This window comes from Heptranchias perlo, chromosome 10 (genome assembly GCF_035084215.1).
Source record: "Heptranchias perlo isolate sHepPer1 chromosome 10, sHepPer1.hap1, whole genome shotgun sequence".
Lineage (NCBI taxonomy): Eukaryota > Metazoa > Chordata > Chondrichthyes > Hexanchiformes > Hexanchidae > Heptranchias > Heptranchias perlo.
Genome location: NC_090334.1, coordinates 51,369,507 through 51,387,729, shown reverse-complemented (window position 1 = coordinate 51,387,729; position 18,223 = coordinate 51,369,507). Strand labels below are relative to the sequence as shown.

Sequence of the window (18,223 nt, the reverse complement as noted above, 5' to 3'; positions counted from 1 at the left end):
CTCCATGTCCCCATAATTTAGTTCTGGAAGCCCAAGCATCTCAGTCCCATTAATGTTTATTTTTTATTTGCTGATTTGTCACAGTTGAATTTTGTAGGCCTGCAAGTTTAGAAAGGGCTGTTTTAGCAATGTTGCCACATTGAGAATTTATCCACCAATCAGAACACCAAGATAAAAATAAACTTTATATGTAGCCCCTAAAACCTGCCTATGCCATCCACAAACACACAAGCCTGGACATCCCTGGCCTACAGTATCTTTTATATTGGCTGGTTTGATTCTAGTTTTGCTTATCCACAATCATACAGATCAATGCTGATGTCTGTCTCCTCAGAATACAATGACTAAACAGCTTCAATTTTTAAAAATATTCATTCATAGGATGTAGGCATTGTTGGCAAGGCTGGAATTTATTGCCAATGGCATTCTTGAACCCTCTGCAGTCCATGTGGTAAAGGTGCTTCCGACTTGGAGGTGATGGTGTTCCCATGTACCTGCTGTCCTTATCCTTGAGTGGTGGAGGCTGCAGGTTTGGGAGGTGCTGCTGAGGAAGTCTTAGCGAGTTGCTACAGTGCATCCCATAGATAATACACACTGCAACCACAGTATGCAGGTGGTGGGAGGGGGTGACAATTTCTCTGTTTACATATTGAGATTTAACATGAATTTAAATTATTCAGCATCTGACAATTTGAGAACAGATTTGCTCTTTTGACTCAATGCTGCTCTGAGAAGATTAGCTAGAAACTCAGTACATCCTTGCAACTCAACTGACTTCCTTGGGCTGCATGTTAGCCAAGGATAATAACATTTAAAATGCTTTTTAAAATGTTACAGTATCTATTACTTATATTTAGAGCAAGTGCTAATCAATTAAATTGTATTGTAATTTTATACTGATGCATCTCAACATTGCATTAGCTGTCATTTCTGACAAAAGAACTGTAAGAAACTCTCAGCATTTATCCCAAGTACTTCAGTTGAGAAGTATATTTCATTTATTTTAAACAATTCAAATACTAATACCCTACTGATTAACATTTCATCATCAATCCAAAGTTTACAATGCTGATGTGTACACATTTAAATATTAGCACTACACACGAAGTTACCATGAATCTCTAGCCATTGCATGACAATATTACTTAAATTTTAAAAAATCACAATGTTTGATAAAACATAATTACAGAAACAATTTCTATAACTTTTGGAAATGTTTAAACTCTAAATGGAAGTAGCATGCAGGACGAAAAAGTGCAGAGAAACAATTTAAATATAATCATTCCATAAGGTAACTGACATCGTCATTGACCAAAACCTAAATGGAGCCTTGGAAAACTAAAATGTCCAATTAAGAAACTACACTTGCTCAAATTTAAACAGTTTTTTAATCTACTGGTAACTGGTAACATTTAAAACATGTATTTCAACATCAATTGAGCAAATGTGAACCTTGTTAATTTAGGTGTGCCAGCTCAAAAAAATTATGAAAATACAATTTCACTCAATTTATTTTTTCCAAGAATTAACCATTTGACAAGAAACTCAAAATTATTTTTTGCAAGGCTGATGTAATTGTAATTGATGTAGTTTTCTAGAGATTTTATTTGCATTGCCCATTCCAATTATGTTCATCCAAGTGATGAGAAAATTATTGTAAAGTTGATATTCATAAAAATAACACAAGTAATACTTCCCAGGAGGCAGGTTTGGCCATCTCAACCAAAGGATCTGGTTGTGCTAGTGGTCCTTGGCATATTCTTGCATCCAGTTACAGAAGACACTGGAAGAAGTTTGTGACAAGGCCATATACCTGCCCTCTCGATTGCAAGGTCATCAAGTCAATCACTGAAGATGGGGATAAATTACTGAAGGAAAAAAAGGAAACGTATCCAAATACCCCTAATAATAGTTGGAAATTTAGAAAAGCAAGTATCGAGAGAAAATAAATAGAATCCATAGATGATACTCACCATTTAGATATTGAATTTATCCATTATGTAAAAAGAAACAAACCCATACTGCAGCTACTAAGATCAGTTGCTGCAGATTTATTTGTGTCACTATAATATTGCAATAAAAATGAGTTACTCTCAAATGTTATTCTAAATGCAGTCAATGTTTAGTTTTTGAAGTGTATTGATTCATTAAAAAACTAAGGTGTATAAAGATATGTCTTAAGTGCTTGAACACCATAGGTATTCTCTTTGATTAATTTTTTAAAATTAAATAATTTATTAAAGAGAATCTCTTTTTTAAAGTGTAATACTTATAGGAAGACACTGCTGCTCACAATTTAGCTAATTGGTATCGAAAATAATGCTGAATATTACAAGTCCATCAAGATCTTTTAAATTCAATGTTAAAGGAATGATATGAAGGCTGAGAAAATGGTAGTTGTATATTTCTGCTCACCTTCAGCCTTACTACATTTCCCAGTGTGAGAGGCTCCTTATCAAATCTGTCCCTCTATTTTACCCACTGATACTTCTATTCCAGATAGGGTGAATAAACTATCAAAAACTACAGTTCACAGTGATGTAGAATAAGAATACACTTAAGGACTAAGATGAAGACAAACTGCAAGAGCAAAACTTAAGCAGCTTATCATTTCTGATGCGTTGGTCTCTTGAAAAACAGTAATTGGTGTTATTCTTTACAATATATACAAGTGGAATTTGTGGGTGATGGCATGAATGCCAGCTATTGCAACTGAATCCTCTGATTTGAACTGCAGGGATATTCAGTTTAATTTCACTGCACGTTAGAGATACAGCAGTATGTTGAAAAAGGGGACACCAACACTCAAAAATAAAACAAAAAAAAATCCTTATTTTTAGAAACTATTTGGCTTATTTTTTTTGAGGGAAGATACAATATTGACTCAGTCTATATGCTTGTGGTCATAAATGCAAATTAATACTGCTGAATTTGCAATGCCCTCATCCATTCCAAATATCAGCAATGCTTTAAACCATAATTCTCAAAACAAAATAAAACCTGTGTTACTGATGAGTGATACTCTAAGTTTAGTCCATAGGCCAAAAAAGTTGTATGAGCCAATATTCAGTAGTATCTGTACAAATAGGTAAAAGCTAATTAAGTGAAGAATGTCATCAATTTCTAGATACGGTAGAACTTGACTGGGGACACACTGATGCTTAAATTATTTGATACAACAGATTTAAACAGCCAGTTTTTTTGTGGGGTGGGGGCAACGACAATGTATCGTGTTACATTCATTTAAAAACAGACATTAAAATTATTTAATCTGAAATAATGTGCTTCTGGTCTCTTTTATTAAATGAACTGTACAATTAATGTACTCAACCTTGGGTCTTATCCTTCAGGTATCAGTCTCCAATGTGGTGAAAGGTTGATTCATTATTGCATGATGTATACACACTTTCATTACTACTGTGCTATAAAATATTGGAGTAGCCATCAAGTTATGGCCAGAATAAATCCCTAAAGCTTTTCAAAGTTCCTTTGCTAATTATTTGAAGGAGCAGTGAGAGATAGTTGTGTCCCTTCTTCCCCAATCCCTATCCCAGTTTAAAATAGCCTGTCAATCTCCATACAACTTTTAATAAAAATTGACATGATGATTCAAATACATTAAACTCTCCTTTAATTTTATTGAGTATTAGAGGGTATCATTCAAACTGTACTTTGGTCAAGTACAGTTGCTTATATGGATCCTCTCTACAGTGTGGTTTACAGACACCTATGGCCAGACTCTCAAAAATCATGGAAAGATTCTCAAATGCAGTGTGCAAATATTTGACAAAATATTCCCCATGTATAAGCACCCAATACACCCAAAAACAGTGATTTGAGAGTCAAGTCATTGCCAATGTCATTCATCACTTATTTTTCCTTTGAAATAATGCATCACTTTTGTATTTTTATTACTTCAATATGGAAGTCGTCTTCGGGGAAAACAATTGAGCCAGACGAGTAGGACAACATGGTAGCATGCTACACATGAACTAAGATATCTAAGTTCAACTCAACTATGGTTAAGGCTAATTTTAATCCAATGTCGAATAGGAACAAAATGCATACCCACAAGAAGGAAAAAATATATAAATCAACACAGGGTGCTCAGATTCAGCACTCCATATTGACTACTCATTGCCTGTGAAAATGTTTGTAGCTATAGACCCAGTCTTCTCAGCTAATGTCCTGGTCATGAACCCCAAGCAAATATAAATAGGCTGAAAACCAGCATAGTATAGAAACACACAGGGGCCTAAATTCTTCAATATTTTAGCCATAACATGTCCAAATATTACAATTTACTGTCTTGCTTTTATGTTGTTTCCAACAAAGCATAAATCTTGGCTGAAGTCTTAATGACACCGTAATGAAATACCAAAAACACCGTCATAGCATTCATTGTGTGTTACTCTCCATACTGTAAGGAAAACTTACTGTTTAATTATTTTCTTTGAAAATTTGAAACGTCTAGTTATGTCAGTTACATAAGCTTAAGATATGGAATCTAACCTGCCTGAAATTGTTAAATATAGTAGCCTGAACAATTCTCATGTTATTACATATAGTGCGAAGCATGAGTCACAAAGGCACAAAAGCTATAATTCATGCATTGAATTCCCATTCAGTATTCCCATTCATCTGTTTTCATGTCTAAGTAATTCAGAATATTCTGGGCAAATTTCACTGCTTGTTTTCTGGCAACCTTAGCACCATCATTCCCTTGGGTTTCCACAGCATCAAGTGCTAGGAGTTGCTTTGTGAGCATTTCTTCCAATCTCATGTAATTCTTGTCAGTTCTGTCTCCATCAAATGACAGCACCTGCCTCTGAAGTTCTGACAAATGGCTCAGGACCTGCCATATAGCTTTCTGTGAAGGATGTTCATCTCTCAGCTGCTCCTCAAAGTTCTCTCTCTTTCCAAGAGTCTCCTTCAGGTCAACATAAGCTATCACAGCCTGCACATCAACTACGGATCTTCTCCTAGCTTCACGGATGCATGGATTTTTGCCAATGTCTATCTGGTCCAATTCGGTGAGAAGACTTTGCAGTTCTGCCTTTGGTTTGAAATGGAGATCAGAGGCATTTTCCAATTGCAGCAGCTGATTTTTCAATTGTGTCATTTTCTGGCGTATTTCTTCTATCTGTTTGATGGATTGATTTTGTGCGAGATCATAACGCCCTGCAGATTCTCCCTCTGATTCCATCTCCAAGTGTCCTAGCAGGCAATTGATTTCATGCACCACACGTTTCCTATAGTTTCTCACCTCTGAGTGTCCAGTCACATCTATAGCATCTAATTGCAATAACAACCCTGTGAGGATACGGGACAGGTGTGCGCAGTTCTCCAAGACATTCAGGCTCATCAGCAGGCCTATCACATCCCATCTTGCTTTGCTAACCTCACACAAAACAGAGTTGATCTTGGAAACAGAAGGGTGCGTATTTGTGGACAAAGGCAAAGACAACGCTTGCCGACCAATGCAGTTTTCAATGATGTCCTGCAGAGCACAAATCCTTGTCAAAGCTCGATATCTGGCTTTCCTCAAGCTAATTTTCCCTCCCGTTTTTACCTGTGTTAGTTGAAATATGATTTCTTGGATGCGATCAGCAAATTCTTCAGTTATCAAACCCTCAGCTGAAGATAACTCATTGGTAACCAACTGTTGTGCATCACCGAAGACTTTTTGTACCTTCAGCCGAGATGGGTGAGTTGCAATTTGCTCTAGCTCTTTGAGAAGTCCCTCCACATCCTTCACTGCGCATTTGCGGGCATTCTGAATATCAGCCTTGCCATCAGCATCTACTGCATCTAACTCAAACAGCAACTTGGTTAAAGTGCTCTCCAGGCGCTTGTATTCTTTATCAGACTGTAAACCACTGAACGAAGTTACAAGTCGCCTAGTTTCATGGATTTCCTTCTGAATTTCTTGCACTCTAATCATGGAAGGATGTTGTTGACCCATGGCCATATTCCCTTTTTCCCTAATGAGTCATAGTGGATCTGAAATTGAAGCAAAACAGGCTGATTAGGGGGATCACTTCTTGGCATCAAACCTAAACTTTATTTATTATAGCCTCCAGAATTAAAGTGTTGTTAGGAGGAGGAGAATCAGAAAAGTTCAAACCTGTAGATATGCTTCTGCTCCATCTATACATTCAATAGATGTGACCATACATGCACCTTTGCTCAGACAGAAATTGCAGTAGACAATTAGTTATGCCTAGGACCTGACTCCAGCATGTCAAGGCCAAATTCTAAGGCAAGCACAACCAATTTCTGCGGCCACAGAATTTAGATTCTGCAGCAAGTTTGTCCAGGATTTAAAAACATTACATAAATGTTTTAGAAAAATTGTTTTTTTTTAAACTGTTTAAAAAGCAATTGATTGTGCTCAGCCTTAGAGTCTCTGTGTGCTGCTCAGCTGTAATAGGCTTCACATATCGCCTCACTGCCTCACTCAACTTATCATCTACTCAAGGGAGACAATTATGTATTAAATGGTAGCTGCATTAAATGCCAACTAACTAAACTGATGGCATTTTCCTCTAGCATTTGCAACATTTTCTCTCCACTTGCTTGGATGAGTGCAGCTCTAACAACACTCAAGAAGCTCGACACCATCCAAGATAAAGCAGCCTGCTTGATTGGCACCCCATCCACCACCCTAAACATTCACTCCCTTCACCACCGGCGCACAGTGGCTGCAGTGTGTAACATCCACAGGATGCACTGCAGCAACTCACCAAGGATTCTTTGACAGCAGCTCCCAAACCCGCGACCTCTACCACCTAGAAGAGCAGCAGGCACATGGGAACAGCACCACCTGCACTTTCCCCTCCAAGTCACACACCATCCCGACTTGGAAATATATCGCCGTTCCTTCATTGTCGCTGGGTCAAAATCCTGGAACTCCCTTCCTAACAGCACTGTGGGAGAACCGTCACCACATGGACTGCAGCGGTTCAAGAAGGCGGCTCACCACCACCTTCTCAAGGGCAATTAGGGATGGGCAATAAATGCCGGCCTCGCCAGCGACGCCCACATCCCATGAACGAATTAAAAAAAAGTAATGTGAGCAAAATCTGAGCATTAAAAGTACTGTTCAAATTGAGTTTTACCATTTCCAATGAGAGTTTAGAATTACAACATTGCATCTCTTAGTATGTTTAAAGTGCTGGTAGGCCCAGTGGTTACTGGCAACACATATAGTAACCAGGCGGTGAAACAAAAGCAGAAAGCACTGGAAACACAGGAAAATAATTAGAATGATCTTTAAAGTGCTTAAAAGTAAAATATCACATCTGGCATTTTACATGTCATGCTATTTATTTTCTTGTTGTTTATCCCCTTCCCCTTATTCTGTTCTTTTTCAAATGTTGTTCACCTGTAATATCTTCCAGTTTTGATGTTAGGTCCACACCTGAAACATTAACTTGTCTGTTCTTTCCACAGATGCTTCTTAACCTGAGCGTTTACAGCATTTTCTGTTTTTGGTTCAGATTTCCAGCATCTGCAGTTTTATGCTTTTTGTTCAGTAACCAGTTGGTGTTTCATTTAACATTGCTTGGCTCACTGGCACAATAAATTAGATCACAAACTCTTTTTTAATAATTCCAAGATTTTCACCTCCACTACCCTACCTGGAAGTCCATACCATGTGTGATCACTCTTTATTTGAAGAACTTCCTGAAAACAGTCCTAAATTGCCTTTAATTAGCTTGAACCCATGTTCTCTTGTCCTACTTTTGCAAATGAGTTTTCATTTTCCACATCTACCTTTTCCATACCATGTACTATCCTATATACCTCTCAAGATTAGTTCTTAGCCATTTCCTTTTAAGGCTTAAAGAGCCCAAGTTTCTCCAAGCTTTTCTCATACCTGAGTCCTCTGACGCTAGGGGCTGAGGCTCTTTCCAGCAGATATACGGTTGTAATATGCTGGGGCTGTGTTTACCATACTAGAATATATAATTGCAAAATGCTAGCACCGTAAGCATTTAAAAAGAGCCTGAGTAATGAATCAGACCTCGGAGGCTAGATTCAGAGATTCTGAAAAGCCTGTTAATTGAGGAGCTGAGATCAATGGGGTTAGATAATTGAGCAACTTGGCTGGCAGGTTAAAGAATGCAAGGTGTAAAATGACGCAAAGTTTGAAATACAACGTGACTAGAAACTTGGTGTCATCTGACACCATTCAGATTTTGAACATCAGGTATTTGTTCCAAAGCCATTCCAATGGCGGAAAATTGGGGGGGGATGAAAAAGGACAGAATCTGCATCGGTGGAAATAATCTGCGACTGTGATTGTGGAGCACTAGGGGCCCTGATTATGCTTCAAGACACTTTTAAAACTTTTTAATTTAATATATTCTGCACAAGTATGCAGTTAAAAATTATAAAACAGATCCCCTCAACCAGGCAAAATCATCTCCCTCTAAGTCAGCCAGAGTAACAGACACAATATTGAGCTTAATGTGTTACACGTTTGACGTGGAACCATGTCAGGTTTTCGATCAAAAGCAAAATACTGCGGATGCTGGAAATCTGAAATAATAACAGAAAATGCTGGAAATACTCAGCAAGTCAGGCAGCATCTGTGGAGAAAGAAACAGAGTTAACGTTTCAGATTGATGACCTTTCGACGCTAATCAACTCAGTCTACTAACAGCCTCCTCCACAAGCAAAATAGGAACCTTGGCAAAAGTGAAGCACCACTCCCCTTGCTGTTTAAAAAAAAGTTACTAGTGGTAGATTCATAAAATTGGTTGGTCTACCACAAACAATGCCAAATTAATGCTTACGGTTCCTTTAAACTGCTCAGTCCAACTTAACAAATGTAACAAATTATAACATATGCAGCAATTTAGAATTTACCAAGTGGATTTAGGAGTTATTAGGATGGGACTCGTGTATATTGAAAGGAAAATAGAGCGAGATATGCAATCCTACAAATGGTGTCAAATGAGTTACGATTTATGCTGAAAGACCACGGGGCATTAATGGACATTGCCGCTCTGCAGTAGCTGGACATGCGCTATCAAAAAAGCAAATAGAAAGCTACATAGGTAGCATTGAAGTTAAAAGAAAACATGCTAAAGCTGTACAGTGCGCTCGTCAGACTACACTTGGGAGTACTGGGTCCAGCTTTGATTTCCAATGCTATCACACTCTGTTGTACTGTTGAGAAAAGCCACAAGGCTGATCCCTAGTATTAGAGGACTGAATAAGGAAAGGCAGGAGAATCTTGGGCACTTCAGATTTGAAACAAAACAATTGAGAGGGGATCTTATAGAAGATATTAAATAGTATAAAGTAAATTAGAAACACTACTTCAAAGTATGCTATGAAAATACATGTGAACATGGGTTCAAACTGATCAAAACCAAATTTAGGACAGATGTCAGAAAGTTCTCCATGCAAAGAATGATTAATATTGGAACGTACATCAAACTAGACAGTGGAGGCAAAGACTGTGGGGTCATTTGAAACAGTAGAATGTTGAGATTGGGGTTTTTTTTTTAGATGGATCAACTAAGATGGGCCAAATAGCCTTCCTCATCCATATTTATCTATGATGTCATTTGCAACAAATTTTCTACAAATGTTCCACCTTGATGCTATAAATAACACCAATAATGATGTGCATTTATATTGAATATTCTCATCAGTTAAAGTGCAAAATATTCAACTATAAACTTTGAAAATAATACTTTAGCATTCTGTTTTAGTTTCTAGTATATGATGACTTACATCTTTTATATTTAACTACATTAAACTTGTGCAGAAATTTTAAAAACTTCTCCAATGAAGGCGCTGACTTGTGTTGGGAGGACCCACCCCATGGTACCTTTTCCAAGTTGCATTCTTCATGTGTCAGCCTTGGCTCACTGGTGGCACTCTCGCCTATATCAGGTGGTCATGGATTCAAGCCCCACTCCAGAGACTTCAGCACATAATCTAGGCTGACAATTCAGTGCTGCACTGAGGGAGTACACTGTTGGAGGTACCAGTCTTTAGATGTTAAACCAAGACCCCATTTGCTGCTCAGATTCACATAAAATATCCCATGGCACAATTCAAAGAAGAGTATGGAAGTTCTCCCAGTGTCCTGGCTAATATTTATCCCTCAATCAAATATTAAAACCGATTATCTGGTCATCTATCTCATTGCTGTTTGTGGGAACTTGTGTGTGCAAATTGGCCACCACGTTTGCCTACATTACAATAATGACAACATTTCAAAAGTATTTCATTGGCTGTGAAGCCCTTTGTGATGACCCAAGGATGTGAAAGATGCTACATAAATGCAAAGTTAGTCACGGAAGTGAGTAGCGGCAAGGTATTCGACCATGAGGGCATTAGGGCCAAGTCTAATCCTTTTCTCACTCAACACCCACACACACTTTCCAGCAGGAGTCACCAAACTGGAATCATGAACAGAGATCCTGGCTGATTTCTGCACTCTCTAATTCAGTGGCCCTGAGGCCAACTGCAGCATCCTCATGGCCTCAGATGAGATCAGCTAACTAAGCACATGGGGTATCAAACCTGGGACTTTCTTGGCCTGTATTGCTCAGCATCACACTAGGCAGTGCATGGAGTCATGAGGGAGCTCCCAATGATACTTTTACTGCATTAAGTATTGAATTTCCAGCATCAATAGCACATGTAAAAACTGATGCACTAAAGTCACGATATGCATACACAGACTTACAGATTTGTGATGTCTACTTAAGGGCAACTTTAAAAAAGCCCCTGTAAACAGATTTACTGTAGAGTGAAGATGCATTGATTTCTAAGAAAAGTATCCTGTGCAAATGAATGTAGTAATAGTAGGTAATTCTATGTTGCTAGGCAATTTAGATCACAGTAGCTCTATTGTTTCACTGATGATATCATAATAAAGCAAAAGCCACTGTAAATTACTAAAAAGTTAAAAGGAGTAGTGTTGTCTATGTTAATAACATATCTAAACTTTTAAAAAAATTATCTCTCTCCTTTTTAAGGTTTTCTCATTAGAGCCAAAAAGGCAAGTAGGAAAAATACATCAACACCTCTGCCAATGCCACAATATGAAGAGCTGCAAGAAGGTATGTGAGCATGACCTAAAAGACTCACCAGTGATTTTTCTATCCATCTATCTCTCCCTCCCTCGAATGTGGAAGTAATTAACTTCTATTTACCATCATTCCAAAGTCCAGTCAAGAACAAACTAACCAGATGGTGAACTGCAATATCAATTACTGATTAACTACTGGAAGTTTTGATTTAAAAAACCTAGACTAAACTGAAAATTAGGGATTTCTTGCTCCCCTTACTACTTTCTGGGAAAGGAAGGAGAAAAATGTTGTTTGACAAATTACTGTTAATTTTTGTGTGTTTTTCACCTGCATAGAACAACTAAAATAGCCATGCAAAATTTATTTTCCTCACCCTCTTTTAGATCAGTGAGCCTTTGCCAATATGGTGGGCAGATTTCTTGTTCCTACACTTCTCTCAAAGCCATCCAGCTTCTACCTAGAACTGTATAACAGTATATTGATGTGGAATTTTTTCTCCTCACTGAGATCCATTCGGCCTCGTTGAACATCTCTGAAGGTCTTAAATTGATATATGGAACTCCATGGGGTGGATTTTCTCCCAAAGTGGAATCTGGGCAGCTGGCCTAGTCCATTTTAAGGACTGGTCCTCGTTTGCGTCGGGCCGGCCGGCTGCGGCCAGAAATCGAGTGCCCCTGAGCAGCCTGCCAGCTCTGGACAGTCACAATAACAGGCAACCCGGCTGGAGGGAGGTAGGTTCTTGAGGGGGCCCATTCTGCGAAGAGGAGGGTGGGAGTGGCAGTGGTCCACGATGGATTTCTGGAGCCTGGAGGAGCAATCCTGCTCCTCATGGCTTCACAAAAATGGAGGGTAACTTACCTTCGGGATCTTCTTCGGCCAGACTGCCACCTAATGCTGGTCAGAGCGTGCACAGTGCACGCTTCGCCCAGCTCAGGTCAAGTCAAAATGGCAATTGAGGTCCTATGTACGTCATATGACCCTGATTAGCAATTTAAATAGGCCTACTATCTGACTTGGGGTGCTTCCTGCCGCTGGGCAGCGGGGCTGGGGAAATATTATCACGGCAACAACTGCAGCAAAGGGCGGTAGGTCATTTCACACCATTTCAGGGCTTGCTGTTCCATTTCTGTCAGGCATGAGACCTGAAAATTAACCCAATGATGTGGGCCTAATACCCTCAAACTACTATTCTGTAACTTAGCTCATTTGTACACCTATATTCTTCACTACCACACTACAGTCTCATGTGCCTTTTCTATGTTAAAAATTGAAGTTACGCATGCAAATGAATGTGTTTCCTATCTGAGATCACTAGACAGGGAACCCAGTAGTGTGTTAGAACTCATGTCCGGATGCCAGATATAGAACATATTGGTTCAATGTACTGCCACAGACTCTAAAGCTTCATTCCTTAAAAATTGCCATCACATCAGAATAACTACATTGCACAAATGAACAGTTGTGAGTAACAATTAACAAGACTAAAATTACAAAATTGCAAGCAAATTCTAATCATAAAATCAAAGAATTCTAATATAATGAATTCTGATGCAAGGTGCAAAAAACCTTCAACAGTATTATCAGGAATGTTTTTCTGCAGCATTGAAGCAATGGTTCTGGTCAGGCTTCATCTTAAATTCTATAACAAAAGAAAAATACTGCGGATGCTAGAAATCTGAAATAAAAACAGAAAGTGCTGGAACAATCAGCAGGTCAGGCAGCATCTGTGGAGAGAGAAACAAAGTTAACGTTTCAGGTCGATGCCCGTTCCTTCCACTGTGGTTGACGGGGTCCTTGACTGTGTCCGTCCCATTTCTCACACTTCGGCCCTCACCCCCTTCCCCTCTCTCCCAGAACCATGATAGGGTCCCCGCTGTCCTCACCTTGCACCCACCAGCCTTTGCATTCAATGGATCATCCTCCACCATCTCCAGCTCGATGCCACCAAACACATCTTCCCCTCCCCTCATTCCAAAGTGACCATTCAGCAACACCCTGGTCCACTCTTCCATCTCCCACTGCACCTTCCCAGGCAAGAACAGGAGATACAACACCTGCCCTTTCATCTCCTTCCTTCCCACCATCCAGGGCCCCAAATATTCTTTCCAGGTTAAACAGCGATTTACTTGTACCTCTTCCAATTTAGTGTACTATTTTCGCTGCTCACAATGCAGTCTCCTCTATATTGGGGAGACCAAATGCAGATTGGGTGATCGCTTTGCTCAGTTCAGTCCACAAGTGTGACCCTGAGCTTCTGGTCGCTTGCCACTTTAATTCTCCATCCTACTCTGGTGCAGCCATCCTCCATTACAGAGCCACCAGGAGTGCAGGTGTGGGCTGGGGATCCCCTATCGGTGTATGGCTGGTACGGTGGTCTGCACTGCCTTTCTTCTGCCACATTCCCAGGCCACAGCAACTCTCTCCGCTTTGCCAAATTTTCCATGCTTCCCTGCCCCTCTGCTATTCTGCTGTAACCATTTACACCTCTTCTGGACCCATCTTTTGTCTCTTTAATTGTCACAATAGCACCCCCTTTTGCCTTGCACCATCATCTATTTTGTCATTTAATCACTCCTGCCCTCCACCTTATCACAGATCTTTCCCTTTTGTTCTTTCCCTGTCCCCCTATTCCTTGGCTCTGCAATTGCTTAAAAGCAGTTCATCTCTAATATCTTCCAATTCTGATGAAAGGTCATCAACCTGAAACACTAACTTTCTCTCTCCACAGATGCTGCCTGACCTGCTGAGTGTTTCCAGCATTTTCTGTTTTTATCTCAAATACTATGTTCAGTTCTGGTCAACGAGATATAAGACAAACATCCAAGCTATAGAAGTGATGCATGAAGAGTCATGAGGCTGATCCTTAGTGTCAAAGAACTGTGTAATAGGAGTAAAGGTTAGAAAACTTAACTGGACCAGCCATATAAATACGGTGGCTACAAGATCAGGTCAGAGGCTGGGTATTCTGCAGCGAGTGACTCACCTCCTGACTCCCCAAAGCCTTTCCACCATCTACAAGGCACAAGTCAGGAGTGTGATGGAATACTCTCCACTTGTCTGGATGAGTGCAGCTCCAACAACACTCAAGAAGCTCGACACCATCCAGGACAAAGCAGCCCGCTCGATTGGCACCCCATCCACCACCCTAAACATTCACTCCCTTCATCACCGTCGCATTGTGGCTGCAGTGTGTACCATCCACAGGATGCACTGCAGCAACTCACCAAGGCTTCTTCGACAGCACCTCCAAACCCACGACCTCTACCACCTAGAAGGACAAGGGCAGCAGGCACATGGGAACAACACCACCTGCACGTTCCCCTCCAAGTCACACACCATCCCGACTTGGAAATATATCGCCGCTCCTTCATTGTCGCTGGGTCAAAATCCTGGAATTCCCTTCCTAACAGCACTGTGGGAGAACCATCACCACACGGACTGCAGCAGTTCAAGATGGCTCACCACCACCTTCTGAAGGGCAATTAGGGATGGGCAATAAATGCTGGCCTTGCCAGCGATGCCCATATCCCATGAACGAATAAAAAAAAAACTTGGACTCTTCAGCCTGGAAAAGAGGCAAATGAGAGGAGACCTTATAGGGATATACAAGATTCTAAGTGAAATAGAAAAGATAAACCATGACCATTATTTCAAGTTAAATGATAACTGCAGGAAAAGGAGACAAACTGGTAAAAGGCAAGTTTCAGACTGATGGTAGGAAGCACTTCTTCACAGTTGTCTTTGAGGTAAGATATGAGGCAAAAACTGAAGTCATGCAAATGGGGGGGGGGGGGAAGATCATAGGTTTCAATGGCAGGGTGAGACAAATGGCCCTACTCATCTGAATTTCTGTTTGTAATCTTTGTGACAATGCAGGTAGTCTCCAATTTGTATAGTTGATACATACATATTGTATGCCCCTCCCTATCTGTGACCTCCTCCAGCCCTACAACCCCACCTCTCCCTATCTCTATCTCTGTTACCTCCCCCAGCCCTACAACCCTCTGAGATCTCTGCACTCCTCCAATTTTAATCACTCCACCATTGGCAGCCGTGCCTTCAGCTGCCTAGGCCCTAAGCTCTGGAATTCCCTCCCTAAACCTTTCCTCCTTAAAACCTACCTCATTGACCAAGCTTTTGGTCACCTGTCCTAATATCTCCTTATGTGGCTCAGGGTCAAATTTTGTTTGAAAATCGCTCCTGTGAAGCGCCTAGGGACCTTTTACTACGTTAAAGGCGCTATATAAATGCAAGTTATTGTTGTACATAAAATGAGGCACAGTGTGCATTGTTTATACAGCAGCTATACTGAATTGCAAATGATCACTATGAATATTGCCAAAATTATAGTAAACTGTTCTGATATCAGCAAAGATCCCTCTTGGCAATACTCACTGGTAGTCTGGGGGTCTGGAACACAGGTGTGATGTTCAGTTGCTAACCCAGCCTGTCCCTTTAAGATTACTGCTCAAGTACTCCCTGTGGGAATCCAGCTTGTAAATTGCTTCACTCAATTAGAGAGGTCAGTAATTGCAAGAGTGCAAGCAGTCCAGAATTAATTTGTAGACAAACTAAGGTCACAGGTGCACAACTATAATTAAAGATCTTATGCCTGCGCACAATTCCCATCTACAAAACCTTGCTTCCTGTTGTCAGCTCTTTCATTATACATCTATATGTCCACTTTTATAATGGAAACTGTCTATGTAAACTTGTCACACTGAAATTACATCCTCTCATTCCTGGTGGTACTGCAGGGATTTCTTTTTGTATCTCCCAGCTCCTCAGTCTATAGTGTAGAGAAACTCTTATGCTCCAACCAACTCTATTTTACTGCATCACAAATTGCTGTAAGTTTTGCTAATTAACTATAAGTCACATAAAATCAAAATATTATACGAAAAAGGAACTGAATGTATGACTTTAAATGGGGATTCAATTACATCTGTGCACCTTGGTTCAATTATCCCCCACCTTCTAATGCTGCTTCACTGGACAACACTTGGTCTTGACTCTGTGTGCAACACTAGAGTCTGACATGTGCATATCTATGCATATAAGTATTAATTTGGTCTGTAGACTCAAAGGAGCTGAGGTACTGATATGGACAAGTAGCACAGCAATTATAAAATTCAGTAGATAAATATCCACAATAGATGTTGGCTTAGGAAAGCCACCAACCTCAGGTCAAGAAACATCTCCATTTTAGAATAATGTGTCATCTATTTTTAGGGCCTGTTCTTTAACACTGTGCAAGGAAGATAAATTACTATATTTATCAGAGTAGAATGAGATTTAAACTATAAAGCTCAGTGTAAATTGATATAGCAATATGTTAAAACAAAAACATTTATATATGCTTTTACACTGTTTGCCAGATATCAGTAGTTCATAACAGGCAACAGCCTCTATTCTATCATTTTCTAGCATTAACTTGAAAATATTGGCTATAGGTTAGAATACAAGAAGAAAGGATTCATATTAAGTACAACTGCAAAATTCAGTGTGAACAGAAGGGCATCATATAACTTTATGCCAGTCCATTTTCAATGTTTGTAACATACTAGTGTTCCAACATAGTTTTGCATTTGATTTGTGCATTGGTAAGTCAGAATAGACACCAATTGAGATCCCTGATGTATTAAAGATATAACGTATGTTTAGGATATAACATTTAAAAAGTTTCCATATCAAAGAAAGAAAAAGTTTGCATTTATACAGTGCCTTTCACAGACTCTCTGGTCACTAGCTCATTGCTGTTCGTGGAACTTTGTGCGCAAACTGGTTGCCACATTTCCCCATGATACAAGTGACCACACTTCAAAATTACTTAATTGACTGAAGAGCTTTAGGGCACCCCAAGGTTGTGAAAGGCACTATTATAAATGCAATTTGTTTGTTTCTTCTTTCTTGGAATTAAGTTTAGATTTAGGATTTATTGGGGAGTAACTAATATAGGGGGGGTGGGGGGCTGGTCAAGCAACCTAACATTGGCTAGAGAATTCTGACAAGCAGTTGGTGAGGAAAGGGGCCTAGTCAAGCAAAGCAAGACTTCAGTGGAATGAGAAAGTCTTTTCCTTTGGGTGTTATGACCAAGTGAGTTAGCAGAGAAAATGGGTCTATTTACTTTAGAAAAGAGTAGGCTTGGAGGGGGGAGATTTGCTTAAAATAATTAAGGGACAAGACTGTATTGGTATAGATATATTATTTCAATTAGATAGGTTAGGGAGAACCAGGGACCATGCATATAAGTTACATAAGGGTAGAACTAGGTTAGATGTCAGGAAATTCTTCTTCCCTTCTGGGGTCTGATTAGTTTTGCCGGCACAGGCTCAATGGGCCGAACGGCCTCCTGTGCTGTAACGATTCTATTCTAAAAGAATCATTGATCTATGGAACAAGTTGCCAGGTCGTGCAGTGAGTGCAGATTCGCTGCACAGCTTCAAAAGAGCTGTACCAGTTCCTGGCTAGGGTGGAAATCATTGTGTACAAAAGGTAAACGAGATATTAAGTAATACAAATTATGGTCAATGTGGCCTCCGGGGCTAGTTTTGATTGCCTTAGGGGTTGGAAAGGGATTTTCTAATTTTTTCTCCCTAAATTTCCATTAGGTTTTTTTTTTGCCCATGAGATTACATGGCTGATAGTGGGTGGGGTTTGTTGTGAATCATGATGCTAAAAGTATGACTGTATGGGGCAGGGTCTATGGATCAGCTGGTCTTTTCCTGTCTATCACGTTCCTATGTTTTCAGAAGATGGTGCTGGTGCAGTAAAAGGCCTGGGAGTGTCTGTTGAGGTTGAAGAAGTTGTCAGCTGACTTCTCGCACATGCCCTGAAAGCTGTACTTGTGCCAGCCTCGGACATTACAGCCAGGCAAAACGGGAGCGCGCATCGAGGCTCGCTCCCAAACAGCGCGTTCGGGTCACACGCACCAACCCAACACGATCACCCCCACCCCGGGCAAATTCGCACCCGTTTCTAATGAAACCCACAATAAATTTTCTGTCTTAAAGTCTACCACTCCCACCGAAAACAAGCGGCCAGACCCGGAGAGTCTCCGACCAAAAACCCGTGACCCATGATGAACGCGCCAATCTCACCTGATACCTGAAAACGCTCGAGACGTTTTGATCGCGCGCATGCGTGCAGCCTATTTCGGA

The 18,223-nt window shown here is 40.2% G+C and overlaps 1 protein-coding gene across 2 annotated transcripts; it reads right to left on the bottom strand.

Moving 5' to 3' along the window:
• Positions 1-961: 961 nt before the first annotated feature.
• bag5 (BCL2 associated athanogene 5) lies at positions 962-18,214 on the bottom strand. Of its 2 annotated transcripts, none has more exons than XM_067991739.1 (2): positions 18,164-18,214; positions 962-6,003 (listed from the first exon to the last, which is right to left on the bottom strand). In XM_067991739.1, exon 2 carries the CDS (start codon positions 5,969-5,971, stop codon positions 4,625-4,627), a length of 1,347 nt encoding a protein of 448 aa, XP_067847840.1. In that variant the 5' UTR covers positions 5,972-6,003; positions 18,164-18,214; the 3' UTR covers positions 962-4,624. The 2 variants fall into 2 exon arrangements, with proteins under 2 accessions (XP_067847840.1, XP_067847839.1); XM_067991738.1 differs by lacking the exon at positions 18,164-18,214 and adding an exon at positions 7,388-8,534.
• Positions 18,215-18,223: the final 9 nt, after the last annotated feature.

Excerpts from the sequence above, each read along its gene's own strand:
- bag5 (XM_067991739.1), bottom strand. The coding sequence starts at position 5,971 with ATGGCCATGGGTCAACAACATCCTTCCATGATTAGAGTGCAAGAAATT.